A 21848-nucleotide genomic window follows, 5' to 3' on the forward strand; every position below is an offset into this window, starting at 1 on the left:
ACACACACACACACCCACACACACACCAACACTGGACGTGATTGGTGACTTGTGAGTGGATGCAGCTTGTGTGTGCCCTGATGCGTGAATGTACACCAACACCAGCGCCTCGGCTCTTACAGACAGTTTCTAATACAATTAGCTATCCTTCAGATTTTTTCCACCTCCGCGAATTATCGAGTGAAGCCTAGAGGCATATGACCAAAGCAGGAGGGGAGATGCCGATTGATAATTAACTGAGGTACCTGAATCGGTGACGTGTGTGGCTGGTGGGGGGGAGGAGGGTCGGGGTGACGAGAGAGCGAGAGAGAGCGAGAGAGAGAGGTAGAGGGAGGCGGGCCGGAGAGGAAAGAGAGGTCTTGCCTCTTGTCTTGCTGAGGCTCTTTGATTCAGTGACAGTGGCTGAGACAACCCCGTTACCGGCCACCGTTAACCCGGTAAGTCCTCATCATCTTCTTCCTCTCTTTTTTATTCAATTTCTATTTCTCACTTTAAAAAAAAACAGAAGTTAATGCTCCTTTTTTACTCAGTAAGTCGGATGTCAGAAAGTTTATGCGTAAAATAAAGCCGAAGGAAGCTATTATAAGAATTAATCTCACGCAGTGTATATATTTTCTTGTTAAATAACCCGGTTTTAAGTGTGAATAGAAATTAAAACAGAAAAAAAGTAAGAACCTATTCACTTTCTGAGGTTGAAGAGCTTCAGCCAAACAGCCAAATTGAAACTTGGGCGCTGTCCGTGGTGCTGAAAGTGTTAGCAGGTTTACAGTCAGTCCAGTTAGTGCCAATTATTGATCCAAATTATTTTTTTTAATAATGCCTGCAATTGATAAAGTTGATACTTGGCATAACATAAAGTCATATTTTAGCGACTAAATACCTCTGCACACGCCTCTCTCTCTTCCACAGTCTAACCACGAGCTCCGATCACACTCAAGATCAGCTCATGGTAAAGAAGAGACAGATTTCTCTGGAGGACATCGCATCTTTATCGCGTCTCTGCAGCCGAAATCAAAGAGTACATTTGGCCAAAGCGAACTTTTGTAAGAAAACAAGCTCTAAAGCGGATGGCAACTAAGTCAGAAGATGCATTGTGTGTCTGATGAGCGCAAACTCTGCCAGTCAAAGTCCGTCAGTGAAAGCTTGGCACATAAAGGAATACCTGCGATGAAGAAACCCGCAAGAAGCTCCACTCGGTAAGAAGTGGAAGAGTGACATTCAGAGAGAAAGATAAGACAGAAGAGAGTGGAGGCCAAAGACCAAACACCAGCGCGTCCTCAAATGATGGGGATAAAGCACCTTCTGCTTCTTTTGATTTACTTAGACCCGCTGAATGTCCTGTGCGCCGCCACCAACAATAAAAAGAGCAAAACCCCGCCGAGGAGGAACCCAAAGGTGAAGGAGGTCAACGGCAGTACCACTGCGGTCCCGTTGGCCGCGGCCGTTCCGGGGAAGATCACCCAGGTCCAGGCTCCCTCGGTCCAACACGACACCTGCCTGGGCTACTACGACGTGAGCGGGCAGTACGACAAAGAGTTCTCCTGCAACAACACCGACCACCGCTTCTGTTGCGGCTCCTGCTTCCTGCGCTTCTGCTGCGCGGACCGGGGGAAGCGGCTGGAGCAGAAGAGCTGCACCAACTACAACACGCCGGACTGGATCAAAACCCAGCCCCCTTCACCGGCGCCAACAGGTGACACGTACGACCCAGAGCTGGACCAGACGAACACCACGGTGTACATCACCTGCGGGGTCATAGCGCTCATCATCGCCATTGGGATTTCTGCCAAAGTTGCCTATGATAAAGCCACCAAGCCCCCTCAGGAAATGAATGTGCACAGGTAAGATTTTCTTTGTGATTACTATTTTTATTGATAAAGAGCTGTGAAAAAGCTGAAAAAGAATATAAAATGTGTACCGATACCTTAAGGTATTTCAGATATAAGTGAGCAAACAGGATTAGGCGTCTATACCCAAGCAGATATTCCTGGAGCTGCATTACAGGCTTATCATTTTAATGAGAAAACGAAACTGATTTAATCTTCAGTTTGCCCAGACTACTATGAATGGTAAAAAGAGATGTCATACTGTCAACTCTGCATATATATCTACTGTTTGAGACTCTGTTTTGCCTCATTTATTTCTTTAAACATGGTCCTGGTGACACAAGTGACTCAGAGCAGCCAAAAACTTAGTAACTTACAGCCTCAATATCATAGGGTCAAACTGTCTAGTGGGCTTTAACACATGCCATTACTCTCCTCCCCAGAGACTCCCTGTCAAAAAATGTCACGATTGTATACCTTTCCATCCCATACTGTGTCAATCCCAGGAGGGAGAGTGGGTGGTATTTTGTGTTCCTTCAACACCAGGGGGATAAAGTAAATACCACTGAAAGCCATTACCAGTGATCATGTACATCTTGATGGGTGGTCTCTTCTGTATGTGACAATATTTTGAAATCCTCAAGGAACCGATAGTGGTCATCGAATTGCTCGATGAGCGTGAAAGCAACATAAAAACACATCCTGTGGCCATTTCAGTCACCAGCTGAACAAATTGCTGTGTAGTAATGTCGGGAACAGACATGAGATGACATTACTCCCACCATCATCACAACACCAAATGATTTTTTAATGTTGGCTATTATCTTCTTTTGTGTGTGTTTTTTGTCATACATCGAACTGCTGTTATCTGCACTTGTGTCCTGAAACAAAATAGACTTGCGTTGCATCTCATTATTACCAGATTATGGGTATTTGGCATTTGGAAGAGAACTGGTCTCTTGGTTAGCTAAATGTTAGTGCAGAGCATGTTACACGCTACAAATGGTGCCAGCAGATTTAGGTTCTGTCAAAGTGACATGAGCTGAGCAGGTTTCAAGCAACTGGATACAGGCAGCTTTTGTAAAACTTGGTTTCAAATTGTCAGATTTTCTTGATAACAATAAGTATTCATGACAAAGTGTTTTTGAGTGTTTAGGACTATGTGGCTGTGGTTTGATCAGATTTGATTGACAGCAGCAATTCCACACAAGCAAACAACCCTGTACCTGTCAAATGATTTTTAATTGGATGAGGCTAAATTCCAATTGGTGCATAGAAGCATGTGACATCACCTTTTTTTTAATGAGCTCCGCCCACTTCAAACCAGTGAGAGAAGCACAGAGAAAATCACAAATACTGTACAGAAATCGGTCATGTGACAAACTGAACCTTGGCAGATTATTTTGTCTTCATGTTGTTCACTTTGCTCACAGAGAGAAGCTGATAGAGAAAATAATGATGTCATGAGGGTCTTTAAGTGGATGGATCCTGTAACTAGAAAAACAATTAGACGATTCATTGATTCATTCAAACAAAATTTGGTGGTTGTAACTTCTCAAATATGAGGATTTAATGCTTTTCCTTGTCTTTCATTATAGTAAACTGAATACCTTTGGGCTTTTCGACTGCTGACTAGACAAAGCAAGCGATTTAAAGATGTTAGTTGCAGCTCTACCGCTACTTCTGGCATAAGGTTAATGTTAGTATATTACATGGAAAACACCATTATTTGGATTACACCATTATTTTTTTAATTTGTGAGGGACTCTCCAAAGATACATCTTTGGTGGCAAATATTCAGAATGCTTTGTTTTCATCCTGTTCACTTGGGTTTCCTCCCACAGTTCAAAGACAGAGCAGGTGAAAAGAAATCCAAAACTGAATGTGTTTGTCTGTCTCTCTATAGTATACAAGACTGGAATATAACTGTCCAGGGTGTCTTTTGTGTTATGCAGGCTGGAATACTCTCCCTCCCCACTGACACAGGTATTGAAAATGTATCAAAAGGATAAATGGGTTTTTAATTGGGGTTAGGTCTAAGATAAAATTGCATGTTTTCCACCCACTGGTAAAGAAAAAATCATAATCACTTCGTCATTGGTCTTATCCAGTTCACTTGAGTCACCTGCCTTTATCCAGAGTCCATTTAGGACAGAGCAGAGGAGGACGTCTTGCATTGATTTAACGATATGAAGATAATTGAGCATTGTTATGCCTTGGTCATTAAACTTTGGTGCATGCTGCTTTGAAAATGTCATGGGAGATTAGTCAGCTTTCTCGCTCAGAGAAACACAGTGACACGTTCTTAACAAAAAATAGTCTTAACTCTTGCCCTGACAACAACTCAAAGAAGCCCTTTCAGTGGATCAGTTATATATAAAATTTAAGCTCCAGCGATTGCCGTGTCTTTTAAAAAGTTGGCACACTCTGCTTTTAATATCCATATGGACTCATGAGACTATGATACAGTATTTTATTTGAAACAACAGACACAAAAGGAACAACAAAGCTCATGATGCAGCACTTTTTCCATCTCTGCTCTGAAAAATTAAGAGATGGTTGAGTTTATGTCTTCTTAGTGCGCTTCTATCCTAGCCATGGGGCATACTTTCAAGTGGATCTTCTTAATGCCACCACCTCAAAATGAGCAGAGACCATGAGAGTTTAGAGAGAGATCGATTAAATGAGGAGGCATGGCTTGCTGGGTGTTCAATAGTACTTTTCTCACTTTATATGATTTGTTTAGTTTCACCGACCATTTGGTACATAGAGCTGTCGTAATGATGTCTGCTGGAATAGATTTAAGAGCCTGGCAGCAGACATTTATGCTGACAGCCATGACCAAAAAAGCAGTAGTGGAACATGGGATTAGCTTTATATTTGGCAAAGGTCTGCTTCTAAAATATGGGAGCTTCTCTCTTCATTTCCGGTGATTCTCTAAAGTAATTTAGACTCCTACTTCTGTGACTGAGGGAGGAGAGTGAGCAGAATACTGAGCTGTTGGCAGACCTTTGCTGTTTGGTCTGTGACCTTCACCGAAACAGAAGAAATGGCGAGTGAGAGCTAAACCCAGTGATTTGAACAGGTTTTATTGATCACCTTCTGCAGAGCAAACTGAGATGCAATTTATGCAGGCTAACTGGTGTGAATAATGCTTTGTTCTCCGATTGCAGGAGTAAGAAACTGAGTTAAAAGGCAAGGCGACTGAATGGGAAAAAAGAGCAGCAGAATAACTGAAAGTTCAATTTAAAAAAGCCCATAATTTGTTTAAAAAGTCTGCTCTTAGAATTTATAAGCAATATTATCAGCCGGCAACAAAAAACATCAGATTGAGGTACAGCAATACTAAAAATGTAACATGACAAGGAATGGCAGTTTAAGTTTCGTTCTGTTTTTGATAAGATTGATCTCACTGTTCTCTTACACAGGGTCAATCCATTGCTGGTTTTGGACTTTCCATGGCATTTGTTAACAGTATGAAAAATATGAAATATCACCAACTTATTGTTGCTGTAAAACTATATTAATTTTATATTATATACTAAATTATATTCGTACCTTTCTTACAAAACCTTATGTTGTAATAGCAGACTCATGTTCCTCTGTAAATCGGTTAAATTGTGGCGTTCCCCAAGGGGTCTTTCTTGGCCCATTGTTATTTAGAGTTTTCTGTGCTCCCCCTCAACCACTTCATTACAGAACTTCTTTTTGAATGTCAGCAATCAGATCCTGTGCAGAACCAAAGCAATAAATGGTTTTGCTGCTGAACATGTCAAAGATTTATTGATCAGCAGATGATGCTTTGCTGCTTATTCACAGGTCTCGGCTCGTGACAAAGGTTGACCAGGCCTTTGCAATTAGAGCCTCCAGACTTATGAACACATGCCTATTCATATCAGACAGGCTGCAACTCAATTTAAATTACTTTTGAAACACTGTCTTATAAGAAAGCTTTCACAGATTAGATTTTTTTTAAACTCTCAAATACGACCCGATAAATGCATTTGCAAGTATTGATCAGGCTTGATTACGATTATACACAGACATAGCATTACTCACAAAAGCAGTTTCCATGTAACTTGACAACAACCAAAAGTCTACTGTATTTCCATGGTTTTGCTAGCTTCGTCAAATGTTATTCTTTCTTAAGAAAGAATTAAAACACAGGTTCAAAGTCCTGTTCCTGCAAACTACTGTAGCTCCTGCTGCACATGACATAGCAGCCAACTGGGACAATACAAAATCAGGTCGCCTCTGTCTGCGAAAAAGAAACGGCTAAAGTGTGCTCATCCTGGAAGGGAAATGCTATTAATATACTGTATATGTCTCAAAGTCACAGAGTTATGGAAAAGTGGACTGTGTGGTTGCATTAGGTTGACTTTGACACAGTTGAATTGCCCTTTCATTTCTTTTAAGAAAACGCAGAGCCGGCACTCCATCTCTCAGACAGACACTGTGCCTCCAAAAGTTGGAAATGGTGTTGGTGAAATATTGCTTTTATTTTGTGGCTTCAAAGAAGAGACACTGACTAAACTCTTAATAAATGGGCCTTGAGCTTGAGTCCGGCACACATAATGGGACTTGTCTGTACCTTGTGTACCGTGCTATTGAAAATCTAAGTCCCTTATGACTCTGAGTGTAATTAGGATTTCCTCTCTGCCTAGCTTCAAACCTCTATGATTCAAAATGGAGCTGCAGCTACATAAATTAGGAAGACCTTTGGGGGGATGGTGAGGAGAAAAAAGAAAATGTTGGTAATTGGGAAAGAAATGCATTTCAGTTTAAACATTTCTTTCACTTGTGTGATTTCTTTTCAGAGCCCTGGCAGACATTCTGAGGCAACAAGGACCAGTTCCAATTTCTCAGTATGATAATGAAAACACTGCAGCAATTGATGGGTCGCCCAAAGACGAGACACCTGTCAGGACCTCGAAGAATCATTATACACCTGTTCACACCAAGGCATCAAACCACGGTAGGTAACACCTCTCCGCTTTAAAACAGATCAATCTGTGAAATAGAGCATGTTTTAAGGCCAAGTAACTGTATGTTACTATGATGTTGTAAAGCTTAAGTGTTGAAAAGAAAGACACCCCCCCCTTCGCTTTCCTAAATCTGCCACAACATTCTGTGATTGACATTCACTGAAATAGACGTATGGGCTGTGAATCTTAAGCTTTTCCACTCAATCTTTCTTAAGTGGAAACATATAGGCAGATACAGCATATAGCTAATTAAATGCCCTGGCTATGTGCTCGCCTCCCTCACGCTGCAGTCCCTTAAGCCTACTCAGCATTGGCTCAAAATTGAGATGCAAATTATCATCTTCTGCGGAAGACGCAAGCTTTTTGTCCAGAGATAATTCTGTCGTGCGACACTGTTCCTCCTACTTTTATCCGGTCGGTCTCTAGATCCCTGCTCCAAGGATCAGCTCGTTTGCTAAGTGCCCTAGTATGGTGTCCCAGATTCAACAGTGTTATGTTTCACCTCCACCCTTCTCTCCACCACCCAACATGGAGGGAATGTGTCTGAGGAGAGCTGATACAGACTGTTCTAAACTGCAGGATGTGAGCAGAATGACTATTTAACTGGTTTAAACAGTTTATGTGATTGAAATGTAACCGCCCAGACCTCCGGAGGAGAACCTACTTCTGTCAGTAAATCCTTGTTCTACCAATGAAAAGTAGATTACAGCACACATAGTCTCCAATCTGGATGGTCTTAAATGGTCTTCTCCTTGTCTTAAATCTGCTGTATTAAACGTATCATCATTTTCTTATAAATGGTGTAACTGTCCCATTTTCTCTTCCCAACTCTTACTGCCGATGTTTTGAGACTCATCTTTGAAATTTGTCAAGTTTAAAAACAACTAATAACAAGGAGCAAATGTCTATAAGATTGGAATTATTCAATTACAATTGGAGGATTTTAACAAATCAGACTGGATTATCAACCGGTCCAAATGGGCAACTGCCCCAGGGCCTCAAACCACCATGAGACCAAAGCGCTCCAGGTTGGCCATATGATAAGAAGTTGGTGGTACTTAAATTGATTGCAAATTTGTTTGTTAGTCCTACATGCACCACTAAAGCAAATTATAAACAAAAATTATAGGAACCATATACTTGATAGGCAACGCCTGCATTATTACTTGTTTCTAAGGCCCCATCTTTTAGACGAGAGGAACAGCAGCAGCAACAACAAAATCTAAACAAATACCAAATAAAATGCAGAGGTTGTAAATTGGACCCTCTCAAACCATCTACATAAAAAATTATTGCACGCCATTTACATAAAAAAACAGACACAACATTATGAAAGCTTCCAATGTAGCAAAAACAATTTTTATTTCTTTGACCTGTGTCAGAGCTGGAAAGTGTTTAAATGATTTGTGTATATATATGTGTTTAGCTTGCTTACCTTTCTGAAGGGCTGTAGCATTTGGATGAGCAGCAGCAAACACTGTGAACATATCTCTGAAAAGTACAGTATGGAGCATGACAGGACCTAACAGGCTTTATTATTCAAACATATTACATGCACTTTTAGATATTTGTAAATAGTACTTTTGAAAGAAGACAAGTGGAAAATTTGATTTTGCTAATTGCTGCGTATTTATATTTTTCACAGTGTACATTTTAGGCTATGCTGCCTCTGTTTGTAAGTGCAAACACGGAGAAAAAGATTATTCTGCAATGTGATTCACAAAGCCACACATTATTTTGTTCATTATATGATAACGCCCACAGAAAAGATGTCTTAAATATCCAACCTGTGTCATATCAGGCTCCTATTGTTTGGTGGGTTAAAAGTACTAGAACGTCACATTGCAGGGTTGAGTGCTTTTGAACGGAGAAGACTTCAGAGAAGAGGGTGGTGGTGTCCACGCAGGGATGGAGGCGCTCCAGGGAAGATATGACTCAGATTTCATGACAAATTTGTGACAACAGTGATGTGAATTTAAAAAAAAAAAGAACACTACTCTGTTCTTTTTCAGTGTAGAAATGACTTCTAGATATTATGTCCATTTAGCTCAAGCTGTTGTTGGACTTGTTTGAACTTGTTGAAAGGAGTGTGTGTTTAGTATGTGGCTGCATGTGGGTCCCCTGTGACATTGTTTGCACATGTGTCAATTTGTTTGTGTTTGATATTTTTGGAAGTTTGTCTGGTCTTATCTCAGAGGGTTAAAACTTAAGGCTTAAGGTTAGATTTAAGTTAAGTTATTTTGACAACATTTTCAAACATAAAGAATTAACAAAACACCTAAAGTGTTAAATCACATTCCCTTTTAACGAATTATTACAGAAAATTATAGTATGCAGATAACCTCTCTGTTTTTATGTTAAGTTCAGTTGAATAGATAAATTGCATACAATTTACCTCTAATGTTCTTACCTACATTATTAACAAGTTAGCTAGAAAGTTGACTGCTTAGTACTGACAACTGTTAGTACCGGTTACTGTTTAGTACTTGCTTTTTGTAATTCAAGAGATCATGGTTGATTCAAGGTCTCATGTTTTCAGTGTTTACTTTGCCCTTGAGGTCTTCAATAAATTAAGGTTTATAAAAAACAAACATAGTTTTCAATCAATGTTCATGTCCTCCTTTGAGAGGTGCAGTTTGCCCTTTTCATACGAACTGTCCGTCATGCCATTGTTTGACCTCGTGATGTTTCCCATTGAGGTCAAGGATAAGTGGTTTGGAAGAGAAAATGGTTCACTTCAGGTTTATAAAATGGCCCTTGTGAGGGCATCCAGCAGTTACAGCAATTCTTTGGTCTGAAACGATCTCCTGGGTCACAGCAACAGACCAGAGTTAATGGGTGGAGAGAATAAAGATAGATTTGAATAGATTTTATGTAGGACATTGATGTACCAACATAAAAGAGTATATAATATCCTGGTGCTATAGGAAGCCACACCCAATGGATGGTGTCCTATACAGTATGTAGCTCATTCTCTCTTTTTAATCCTTTTCATCACTCATTTTATAAACTCTATAAGTGATAACACTGCCCTTAAAATAACAATTACAATTATGCTAAAGAGAGAGAAAATTTATGGCATTTATACCAAAAAGGATTACAGCAAGGGGGAGAAAAGCCAATAAGAGGCTGATGACGTGCAGCAATGGGTGATTTCTGGATTTGAACTCAAATCACATCAGCAGTTTATGATGTGAACTCTGGATCTTACTCGATGTTCCAGGAGAGATATTATACCCGGATGTGATGCTGATGAAGTGTGTCTTGAGGTGTGGATATACTTCTCAAGAACGGTCCTGTGTGAGCAATATCACTTCAATATCCCAGAGTTCTGTTCGTTCTCTCATTTTGTGCTCTTAAAAAGTTTCTGTGGTGCTGTGAAAATAGGCGACAAATGTCTTCCACACTTTGCAGACACAGAATCGAATCATCTCTGACTTGGTTCAATTTGAGTTTTAAAACCCTGCAGAAGTTGACTATATAATGAGACCAACTTTTATATTACCAAATTATATTTTCAAAGGATGACGTCATGTTGTTGATGATAAGGAGTCTGGATCTCAGTCTGACTGTAGAGTGACAATCAAGAATATTTGTGTCTGCATTTATTCAGCTGAAAGCTGTTCTAACATTTACACCACCATCGTTTTACTTGACATTGAAAATTTACAGTAAATAGCCAAACGTTTAAGGACACTCGAACATTATAATAAGATGCGAGTGTTGAGCATGCTATTCCAAAACCATGGGCATTTGTATGTTGAAACAGTAAAAGGGACAAACACAAAGTTGGAAGAGCACTCTAAAATTAGTTATTTGCCTCGTTGCTCAATCAATACCACTTCCATGTCTGTATGATTACACTGTTTTATATGGATTAAACAATGAAGATATAACATTCTTATTTGTGAGTTTCACTGTGTGTTCAGACTGAATGTGAAGCACATGTTAGAGGTGCCGTAGTTAAATCTAAAGTAAAAGGAAGGACTAGATAATTTGATTGAGGCCATAGATGCATCTGCACATGTTGAAAATAAAATAACAGAAGGAACCAGAGTTTCTCTGATTTGAGTCAGAAGCTGAGCCGAACATAAACACACACAGACACGTTAGGCACGCCTGTTGCTAGCTAGCTTACAGCTAATGTCTGTACAGTTGGTACAGTTGGGGCAAATCAACACAAACGGTGCAGAAATGACATCAAATCTTAAAATCAAACTTTTAGAGGTGCTGGTAGGTGGAGTTGTTTACCGTATAGGCTAGGTGCTTCCCCTTCTTTCAGTTCTTACGTTAGGCTAAGATAAGCCAGCTATAGTTTGACATTTACCTAACAAACAAGGAAGTTATAGGAGATCCTCCCTCAGCAAGAAAGTGCCAAACTATTCTTTTAAAATTTCCCTTCACTGGAACGGAGGGGCCATGAAATGTGGCTAGAAACAGTTAACAGCAATTTAAAATAATCATTAAAAATAAACCTTCTGTATTTAGTACATGTCCCCCTTTGACATTAATTCCTACCTTGCATGAATGGAGAGCAGAAATATGCACACTTGAGTCACTAATTTGATGAATGTTTACTTTCCCCCCTAAAGGCCATTTCAAATATCACTTTGTTAATTTCACTTTTATGAGGGGATTAGCTATTTTATCTCTGAAATAAAACACTTTGCCCTTCATTCATGAATGTCTGATGGAAACTGTCTCTAAAAGACAGGTCAGATATGTTTTCATTAAGCAATATAAATAAGGTAATTCTGAAGAGCATTTCCGGAGATAATAAGGGGCTATAGGCTTGTACTGCCATATGGGAGTAATTTATATCACAGTCAGCATCTCCAACTACTTGATTCCAGCTCCACGGTGCTGTCCTTGGAGAATGCGGAGGTTATGTATCATCAGCATTTCACCCTGAGAGACATCACGTAGTACTCTACTGTATCATCTACATAGATACAGCACTGTGCTGTTAAACATCGCTAGATGCAGGAAAATATGTTAATTCATCTCTTTGGATATTTATTGATTGAGGGTCTCATATGAACAGAGATGGTCAGAGTGCGTCAGTAATCAATTTATAATCATCCTCTGGAGTTGATACAAAGAAACAAACGAGGTGTGATGCTGAGGCTTGAGTGCCAAAGTTCGGTGTGATGAAGTGTGATGAAGGCCAGGCCTAATGGTCCCTGGTGTTTCTTCTCATTATGATAATTTGAAATGCTGTTCGATCTGGGCTTCCCGATGCCCAAAGGTCTGAGTGATGTTATTGACTTTGAAGTGGTTCCTTCGAGAAAGAGGCATTTAACTGTTCGCTGGTTAATGTATAGTGGGACTAAGAGAGCTAAAGAGAGTGGGGAGGAAGGGAGGAGAGATTTGCTAGACCAACTCACCAGATTTTGTGTTTGTCGTCGTTTTTTCGACACTACATTCTTTTATTTCTTCTTAAGACTTGTCTGTGATTGACAGGACAACTGAATGCTGTCAGGGTGCTAAAGTCAGGGTCTGGCTCCTTTGTGTTCAAGCTGCACTCTCAATTACAGCACTGGTTCAGAGCAGAGTTAACAGTTCTGTGGCACAAATTGCATTACGGAGTGATGTTTTAACACATGGGAAATCCAGAAGTGTGTTTACCTGAGGTGAGCTGGCTTCCTCAAAGAAGGGGGCTTAAACCCATTCTAAGGAGTAGCCAAAAGCACAATTTTATTTACCACTTAAATCCAATAATTTACTGCAGAGAAAGAGAGGGAGTGTTTGCTAAATGGGAAAGCCCTGAAACCTGCAGACTGCATCTTTGGCATCCTTAAGCGATACATATTGACAAGCTGATGATCCCACCTGAGAGTCAATTTTGTCAGTTGTGCAATTTTAGACCTATTTTGTATTCTTGTCATCTTTTACTCCTGTATAAAATGGCAGAACTGTGGAATTGAGTACAGATACTTCTCAGGATTATGTCCCATACGCGCTTTAGCATTTAAAATGGTGAATTATTTTAAATGGAATGGCCATGATCAGTGGATTCACTCATGGGGGTGAAATAAATCCACATTTGCATTGAGTTCAACTTTACGCCATTAATCGATAGCAAACTGGGTCAGCAGGGGACACAGAGCCAGACATTCAAGAATGGCAAAGTTATCATAGCTTATAGAGTTACAAAGCCATTTATAGAGTTGCAAAGTTGCTGGCTCTGGAAGAGTTTTACCATTTAAAAATGATCTTTAAACAATATCTTCAATGTTACTCCTCATAGAAACTTGAGACGTTATAATAATAAGATAGGCTTAGCTATCAGTTTTAATTATCTTAACTTAATTTCTGAGGAATCGTGGTTTGTCCTTTATTTTGACAGACGGATGGTTCTAAATACTACAAGGTTGTTGAATTTGTGAACATAACATGGCACCTAGTTGCTAAATTCATCCAAAATCAGAATCCAAAGCCAAATGAATTTCAGCACATATTTTTTCAACACTATTACCTTTAACTTTGCACACTGAAATGCATTTTGGGTGCAAATGTCTAAGTATCTTCCCATGTACACATAGGCTTGTACCTTTGACAGGTAATTAAAAAAAACTATTATTATTAAATGTAGTTTTCATCTTTTGTACTGCTGATATATCCAGGAGAGTTTTATGGTTAGCCAAGTGGCATAAATACTTACTTACTTATAAATACAACTGTGATTCATGCAACATTGTCCATTGAAAAAATAAATGTTACTCCCAGAAACAGGGGTGCCAGAAAATAGCTCCTCCCACTTCACAACTGTATTACCATGGTTTTTAGGCGGCTATTATAGAGAGCGTACAAATATGTCTGTTGGATAGGCTATGAAGCTATTGTCTTGTTAGCAACCAACCTCAACAGCTTGCTAACTGACAGTTAGCAACAAAAACTTTGTCATTCACTGAATAAAATTATTTACCATCTTGACAACAGAATCACAGATGGGAGTAATGACCCAGTACAGGGAAAATAAAACAAATCTAAGGGGCTACTGTTACCGACAGCACTAATATATTCCCATCATGTTGCCAGCGGGTTAGCTGTTGGGTCGCCTGTTAAAGTAGTTCAGTAACTAGACCTGCGAGTAGTCTGTTACCGAACCTCCAGAACCACCTGTTTTGCACTGACATGGACATTAGCTTTATTTCCCTACAAATATTTTGCTGAATTATTCATTTCTCACCATTTTTTGTCTCATCAGGGCATTATGGGAAAGAAAACCTCCGCAGCGGAGGTCAAGACATGCACAACTTCATCTCCTCTGGGTTTGTGACACTCGGACGTGGCCACTTGAAAGGTAAAGTTGATCCTCATTATCTGTTTTTTCACATCACGGTACCCTGAAAACCAAGTTCAGAATAATAATCATTTTATTCACTAAGCTACTGTGTCATGCTGTCATTCTACTTCTGCCAAATGAGTGTGCAGTAAAAAATCACATAATGTGACTGTGACTTTTGTTTCAGCTCAGTGGAAGTTGGACATTACAATACATAAAGGCTTGAAGTGACATCTTGCCACACACACATTTATTATCTATGATTAAATCCACACTTCCAATGACAAAGTAGCACTTCCGCACTTGGTAGGCAGCCAGTGTGAGTGCAGCATGGCACAGTAGTAGATTTCCCCGCTATTGTCTTCCTTTGGAGTTTTAATAAGTCAGAAGCAGTGTTGGCGTGAGAATGAGCTGTAAACAAGAGGCCTGTTGTTGTGTTTTTACAGCGCAGCACTCCATAGACGAATCGGGGCAGATGTCCTGGCAGGGCGACCTGGACATCCCCATCTCCTACGGTACGTTCTCCAGATATTCTGCTTTCTGCCAGAGAAAAAGCCACACAGCCTGCTTTCTGCTCGCACCTGATAAGAAAAGTCATTCACACTTCACACTCAAACAGGGACCAGCCGAGTGTCCTTGGCCGATAGTCACAGCGCAGTCATTGGGTGCAGAGTGCCAGAGATGTAATATTGTATGGCCAAAATATTTCCTCTGATGGTTGTTTGACAGCAGGTTTAAATGAATGTGACGGCCATGCAGTCAAGGTTCATTTATATGACTGATGTATGGACAGGTGACTGTGTCAGAAATTAACATGGTTGCTGTCATTGACAATGTGAGTCTAGACAGCTAATAACGCTTCTTAGGTGTCTGCAAGGTAAGTGAAAGTTTGATTTTTCACTGATTGTGTGTGAGCACCTGATTTAATTTTATTTATTTATGGTGGTTTTGCTGTGTATTTTGCAGATATCATCCATGACAATATAAGTGTGACGTCTTTTTCCTAAATTTGAGCTTGTATGGGTTCTGTTTAGCCACGGTGACAGTGCTGCTCACCACAAATTTTTGTACTGTATGTTGCATGAGGTCTTCACTAGAGCTGGAGTTCAATCTGAATTCAGATTTAAGAACTTATTTTTTATGAGCTGCTTGATCAAAATACCATAGGCCCTGATTCACAAATATTAAACTCATCATCTTAAAGTTTTGTTTTATGATGTTGACAATTGAAGTTGACAATTTTTCCTAGAGAAGATTCATCACTTTGTCGCCCTTGTTGAAATATAAAAACACGTTGAAAGTGAATTTATGTTTTGTGTAGGTTTTCCATGGGTCTGGAGTAAGTTTCTGTACTGTTGCTGCTTTAAGTGTCATAAATATCCAGAGACTGCTATTTCTCCGTACTATATTTTTGTGGCAGGAAGTGTATTTTTTATCCTATGTTTGTAACCTGACAGCTTTATTTTTCTTTAAATGTCTTTATTATATTGGGAGACAATGTTTTTTTTTAAATCACAAAATATGTACCCCATCTTGTCTCAGCTATCACCAGTCTCTACACACAGAACGTGTAGGAGTAAACACAAGCAGCTCTAACTGACCAAAAACGGTCTCCACATGGTATCTCGGTATCCTCTGCAACCTGTACGTATAGTTAAATCAAAAGAGAATAACAAGTTTAATGAAGGAAATGCCAAGTAAAACAAAGAACATAGTAGTAGCTTTAAACAGTATTCTATATTTATTATCTCAAGAATTAAATGAGACCTTTAGTAAGGCAAGGACACCTATCTCCCTGAAAGTACCCTCTTTGCTGCTGGTAATGATTTGACAGACGTTCATTGTTGGTGACAGGTTAAAATGACTCAATCCTGAAACCAAATAACTATTATACTCTGAAGAAGGCATAACTGAAACATCTGTGTATTCTACTCTCTTGTGCTGAACATTGAAAAGAAATATGGTTAAACAAGCACATTTTACCATTTGGAAAGGCAGCAAAGAAACCAGTCAATGAAAGTTGAAATGATGTTGTTTTTCTTCTTTCAGTATGAAATGTAAGCTACACACACACACACACCACTAAATTTTGACACAACACCTGGAAGCAAATACTCAACAGCAGGTTTGAAAACAGCATATGTCACCTTTCATGAACTGTGCAATGAATCACTCTTGTACTGTTTCCCTTGGCAATGCAGAGAAGTCGATTTGTATAACTTGTAAGGACTAGCAGGGGCGGAGGAAGTACTCAGATCTTTTACTTAAGTAATACTACAGTATCAAAAGTACAAGTACTTAGTATGCAGAACAGTATATATATAATAATATATATAAATATATATATGCCTGCACACAAACACACTAGCCTACTTGAGTAAATGCACTTAGTTACTTTCCACCACTGAGGACTAGATGGGCGTTTTAATAGCTTCAACCAAAGGCTAATATTTATAAAGGCGTCTGAGGCAGCGGCCCTCCCCTGACTGTACCTGTCACCCTCTCGCTGCACCTATTAGGTGACACACTGTAGCGGCCTGATGGCGGTAGCTGTCACTTCAAAGCGGAGGTCCTGTCAGCCTCCGTCATACATGCCTTAGTTTAACAGCTGGCTGTCGGCAGCCCCCTCCCCCCCACCTCCTGTCAGCAGGAAGCAGACTGACAGATGTACACCGTGTCACCGCTGACTACATCCTCCATCCTGCCCCTGTTGCAACACCTCATATGTTTTGATATCAGTAGTAGTTCGCATATAGCAAACATATGAACAGGTCATCTGATTCACCTGCCCGCTGGGTTCATAACTCTGGGTTCATGTGAAGAGGTGGAAACTATACTAAATTTACTATACTGCAGTAAAGTATCTTTTTGAGGCACTTGAGTATTTTTATTGTGATGGATATTTTGTACTTTGTACTACAGATCTCTAAAATCATAAAATATCATGTTCTTTACCTAACATTTTCTTCATTCTTTTCTTACGTATTTCTTCATTTCTTCTTTACTCCATTTTTCCTCTAACTTCTTTACTTATTCCTTTTCTTTTTATCCCTCTCATCTTCTTTTAAATATTTGTACTTTTCACTCCAGAACATTTATCTAACAACTTTCATTTTAATATGAACGTACCTATGTTCCTTCTTTCCTTTGCTTTCTCCATTTCTTTTTATCTTTTCTCAGTTCCTTCTTTTCTTTCCTTCCATCCTTCCCTTATTGCTTTTCATAGTTCCTTCTTTCCTTCCTTCTTTACACCCTTCCTTTTCTCTTTTTCTTCCTTCTTCCCTTGTATATAGTCTGTCTTTCCTTCTATTTTCCCTTATATCCTTCCTTTATTTCTTCTAAGCATTCTTATGTCTTTCCTTCCTCTCTTCTATCTTCCCTAATTTTCATCCTTTCTCCCTTCTATCCTTGCTCCCTCATGCTTTCCTCTTTTTCTTTTCTTTTCATACTCTTTAACTGGTCAGAAACAAAAAAAAAAATTCTTTTCCAAAAATAATTCTTTTGTCACCTAAAAGCAAACTACACTCTGCATAATCATTACTTTTACATTAGTACAGGGCAACATTTTACTGACATTATTAGTATTAAAAAAAATGTACTGACATGAATTTTTAAATGTATTTTTTTTTGTGTGGTTCATGTACTTACATTAAAGGCTTTGAGTAGTTTCTCCACCACTGCAGCCTGTTCTGGCTGCTCTTATTTGCATTTCAAACACTGGGCGCTTTAGACAAACAAGACATTTACAATAATTCCTTCAGAGTCCACTGTTTTAAGAGTGACTATGACCCGAAACTCAACTGTGTGTGTGTGTAACATTCAACTGTTTGCGTGGGAGCGTTGTAGTGGAAGGAACAGTACAAACAGTACAGATATGAATGTACATCAGAACTAACAAGCTGATAAACAAAGCTCCGAGTAATGTTGTCATTAATATTCATGCATCCGTGGTCTACCTGCTCGAGTGGTTGACTCATGTGCGAGGCCACTGCCAAGGCTATGAGAGATGGATTTATGTCTGATATCAGGGGAGACTGGTGTGTTCACTGGCCCTGTCTGTTTGTCTCTATTCCCTGTGATGGATTGTCTGTAGCGATGCAGCCATACAACAGCTCTGGACCACAGCGACTTCATTCTGATTGAAGGCAAGCAGCAGTCACACAGTAAATGTTCAAACTGAATGAGATTCTTAAACCTGACTGAGAAACTGTACATTGATCAAAAGTGGTGGAGATGCCTTATGTATATTTTTTCTTATTTGCAACAAATCCCATTACAATACCCAAAACCAATAACTTGTAGTTCCAGTCTCAGTACTTTCTGACTTCCCTATATCTTTGGCACTCACTCAAGCCCATGGGTTCCAACTGAAGTCTTAAATATTTAAAAGTACCTCAAATACAATAATATTAAAACATAATATTCAAAATAATATTCATTTATTAAGTGCTGAGAAATTTTCTAAAACAGCTGGCCACTGTAAATTTTGGCAAACATTACTAAAAAAGCAGAAAAAGTCGGGGGTTCATTTTTTGTATTAATTAATTCAGTTATCCAGTTTCATTCATTTTTGTCAAGCAGTCAAGTGTATTAGCAAGCACAGAGTACAGTAGATAAGTGGTGTAGTAAAAGTACTCAGTCTCACCTCTGATTGCTGAACTCAATCTAGTGCACTTCTTACTACAGTTGCAATTTTGAATTAAATTTTGTTTTTAAACCGTCTTTTTTAAATTCTTAATTAAATGTTTCTATGTGTGTCTGTCCTGACCAGAAAACAAAAGCATGTTCTCACATTTACTGTCTGCTTATAATTTCCCAACAAGTGTCATCGTAGGGTAATGCGAATTATGATGTTGGATGTACTCCAAAATTGACCACTAATCCAGTGGGTATCTATCTAGGCAGATGTGCTCACACATATTTGTTGATAATTACATTTTTCGGCCATGTGGACATGAAATGTAAAATCTGTGCTTTGGGGAATTGAGGTAGGGTTTGATGGTTAGGTGTGTGACAGACACAGTTTGCATTCCCGTCTCTTAACCGTTAGTGTTGGTTTCTTTTAATCATGACCACGAGCTTTCACTAACCTTAACCGAGTTTTAGTTGCCAAAATGGAACCAAACCTTAACCACACAGGTGGCAGACCAGGCGTTGTTGTGTTCCTACCCACGTTGAGACCAAACCTACATCCTTGCATCAAGAAATAGTGAAAAGCAGGTCCAGTTAGATGAGTCTCACAACTCCTGTATTTACAAATGCTCATTTTGATTAATTGCATAAGCTCACTCTGATGTACACCTCAGGTAAACTCAAATAAACTTCATTTTATTTCATTTGCCCTGAAAGTGTAAATTCTAAATAGTTTCAACAACAATCTGAAAGGATATGAGAAAAGCCAGTCATCACATTTGACAAGGTGCTACAAGATAATGTTCAACATTTGCATGAACTATGACAAAATATAATTATCATAAACTGTTGATTAGTCAAACAGAAGAAGTCACGTTTTGACAAATAAACAAACCGTATACCCCGAAATGTCCGAGGTTAAACAATCCCATTGTGTGCATTTAGCGAGCAGATATCTTGTGTACAAACATTCCCTTCGTCCTCGAGGCTTATTCATCTCTCTCCTTGCCTTCTCCGCCTGTGGCATCCACTGATGTGCATCCTGCTTAATTACTTTTTCATGAGTTACTCCCTGTTTTTGTCCTGAGGGAATTGCTCTCCCCCATCATCCCGATCTACTTAAGGTGACCTTGTCTTTTTGGGACACACTGCCGCAGTACTCCTACCTCCCTGCGCTGTAATCCCTCCAGGCCTTCAGTGTGTCTGTGCATGGGACTGTGTAAGCTAAGTGTGAGTGCAAATGGAGGGGAGTTGTAATGTGATGAGTAGGTATCACTTACCCAGTTTGCCTCCATTACCGAGCCCTTCTGTGTCTCCATCTTTAGAGCTGTTAGTGGCTCTGAGCTCAAGCGGGGGTAACCGAAAACGTTGAACTTGAGAATCATAGATCAATAAATCATGTAATGTGACATCATTGCTCGCTTATGTTTACCAACCTGAATATGGCGTCATATGGATTCAAAGAGATCAAATGGTGGTAAGTCACACTTTTTTTGGATCGAGTGCTGGCTCACTGCTGTTGCTTAAAACCCACTCTAAAGTTTCACTGTGTGTGGACACAAAGCATCTGAATCCGCTAACAAGGGTCTCAGTTCTGGTTGGATTGGATGCTCTTTCCTATTGCAGCCCCTCTTTATATGGTGTAATTATTTTTAATATCTGATTTTGATCAGCTTCATGCTGATTTCATTTTCTTTCTCAAACGTGTTTTAGTCTTTGTGTTGTGTATTTACACTTTCTGCTTTTCTGCTTGATTGAAATCTGTTGAACGACCTCTGGCAATAAGCAGAGGGGGCTGATATGTGCTGTAACTTTTTGCTCCTCCTAAATATGGACCAGACATTGCGTTAATTCCATCTATGCATAGACACACGCAAAGTGACACCTAGGCAAAACCATGCTGATGATTAAGTTATGGTTGTTGTCAAGAGCTGTATTTAACAGTGCAGTATCCACCAGGAACAGGAATGTCCATTTTGCAACTCAAGATTTATATCCAATGCAGAAAGTAGCGTGCCCTGTTGTGATCAGAAAGTAGGAGGACAATGATGCGGGTGTTATTTTGTTTTGAACAGTCTTACGTTTAGCTATGCTAAATCATTACAACTTACGAACCACAGCTCATCTCACAGTTGGCCACATTCATACAGCACAACATAAAATACAAAATGAAATGGCAGACATTGCGTGGGATTGAGACACAGACACAGAGTCAAGACTGCAACTTTAAGTCTTGAGACGATCAAAGTGTTCACAGGGATGAGACTCAAAAACAAGGTATCCGATAGAGTGAAAGCTTTACCCCTGTAGCTTCCTGTCACAGAGCTGTAAACTCTTCATCCTGGTGATTTGTGTGACAGTGCAAGCTCGTCACAGCCCACGCTGAGCCAGATATGAGCCCAAACACGCACAGATCTTGTAAAGCTGCGCATTTTGACCAAATAACTCAACTCTCAAACTGCAGGGGAACTGTTTTTCCTCCAAAAGGTTGAGAAACAAGGAAGAGAGACTGAAATATTTATAAAGTTGTTGGGGTCGTACAGCAGGAGGCGGCATATGTGCAGTTTGTTCACTGAGATTTAAGGAGCAGGTGACAACAAGGTTAAATGAGTCAGTTTTTGCATTTTGTGCCGCTGCACAAAAATTCATGCATATTTATTCCAAACAGTAATTGGTTTATTTGCATAAAGTTGGAATTAAATTTTCATAGAAAATCCAGTTTAAAAAGAAGTACCCATTAAAAGCATTTGTCTCTAAGCAAAACTTGCTCCTGAGTTATGACCCCTACTCTGCCTAAATATTACAAGAAACGGCTTAACACAGTGTTTTATGTTTCTTCTGATTAACACAACACTTAATGCATTCAAGAAATGCATTCATTTGCTGCATTTAAATGTTGGAAAGAGGAATGCAGTAAGGGCCACGGTCAACTGCAGTGACTCAGGGTCGAAAATGGATCAAGAATAACTGAAAGCCATGCTGCTGTAAGGCTAAGTGATACTGCATATAAATATTTATTAATATTTTTCCAACATTGATATCAGATCATGGCAAATGAATGCAAAATAATATGATGTTCAGTCTAATAAACTGTGCTCTACTTTTAGACTCTGCAGA

The 21848-nt window shown here is 39.4% G+C and overlaps 1 protein-coding gene across 6 annotated transcripts in view; it reads left to right on the forward strand.

Moving 5' to 3' along the window:
- The first annotated feature begins 1281 nt into the window (after window positions 1-1281).
- Window positions 1282-21848, forward strand: part of LOC123963771 (protein shisa-6) — a 76934-nt gene continuing 56367 nt past the window's right edge. For 2 of the 6 annotated variants that reach the window (XM_046040817.1, XM_046040825.1), the window contains exons 1-4: window positions 1285-1841; window positions 6644-6801; window positions 14022-14117; window positions 14546-14614. In XM_046040817.1, coding sequence (XP_045896773.1) covers window positions 1285-1841; window positions 6644-6801; window positions 14022-14117; window positions 14546-14614 — 880 coding nt within the window. Of the gene's footprint in view, window positions 1842-6643; window positions 6802-13852; window positions 13856-14021; window positions 14123-14545; window positions 14615-21848 lie in introns of all 6 variants that reach the window. The other 4 variants (XM_046040832.1, XM_046040840.1, XM_046040848.1 and 1 more) reach the window with 4 other exon arrangements.

The sequence above is a fragment of the Micropterus dolomieu genome, linkage group LG02, assembly GCF_021292245.1.
Source record: "Micropterus dolomieu isolate WLL.071019.BEF.003 ecotype Adirondacks linkage group LG02, ASM2129224v1, whole genome shotgun sequence".
NCBI lineage: Eukaryota > Metazoa > Chordata > Actinopteri > Centrarchiformes > Centrarchidae > Micropterus > Micropterus dolomieu.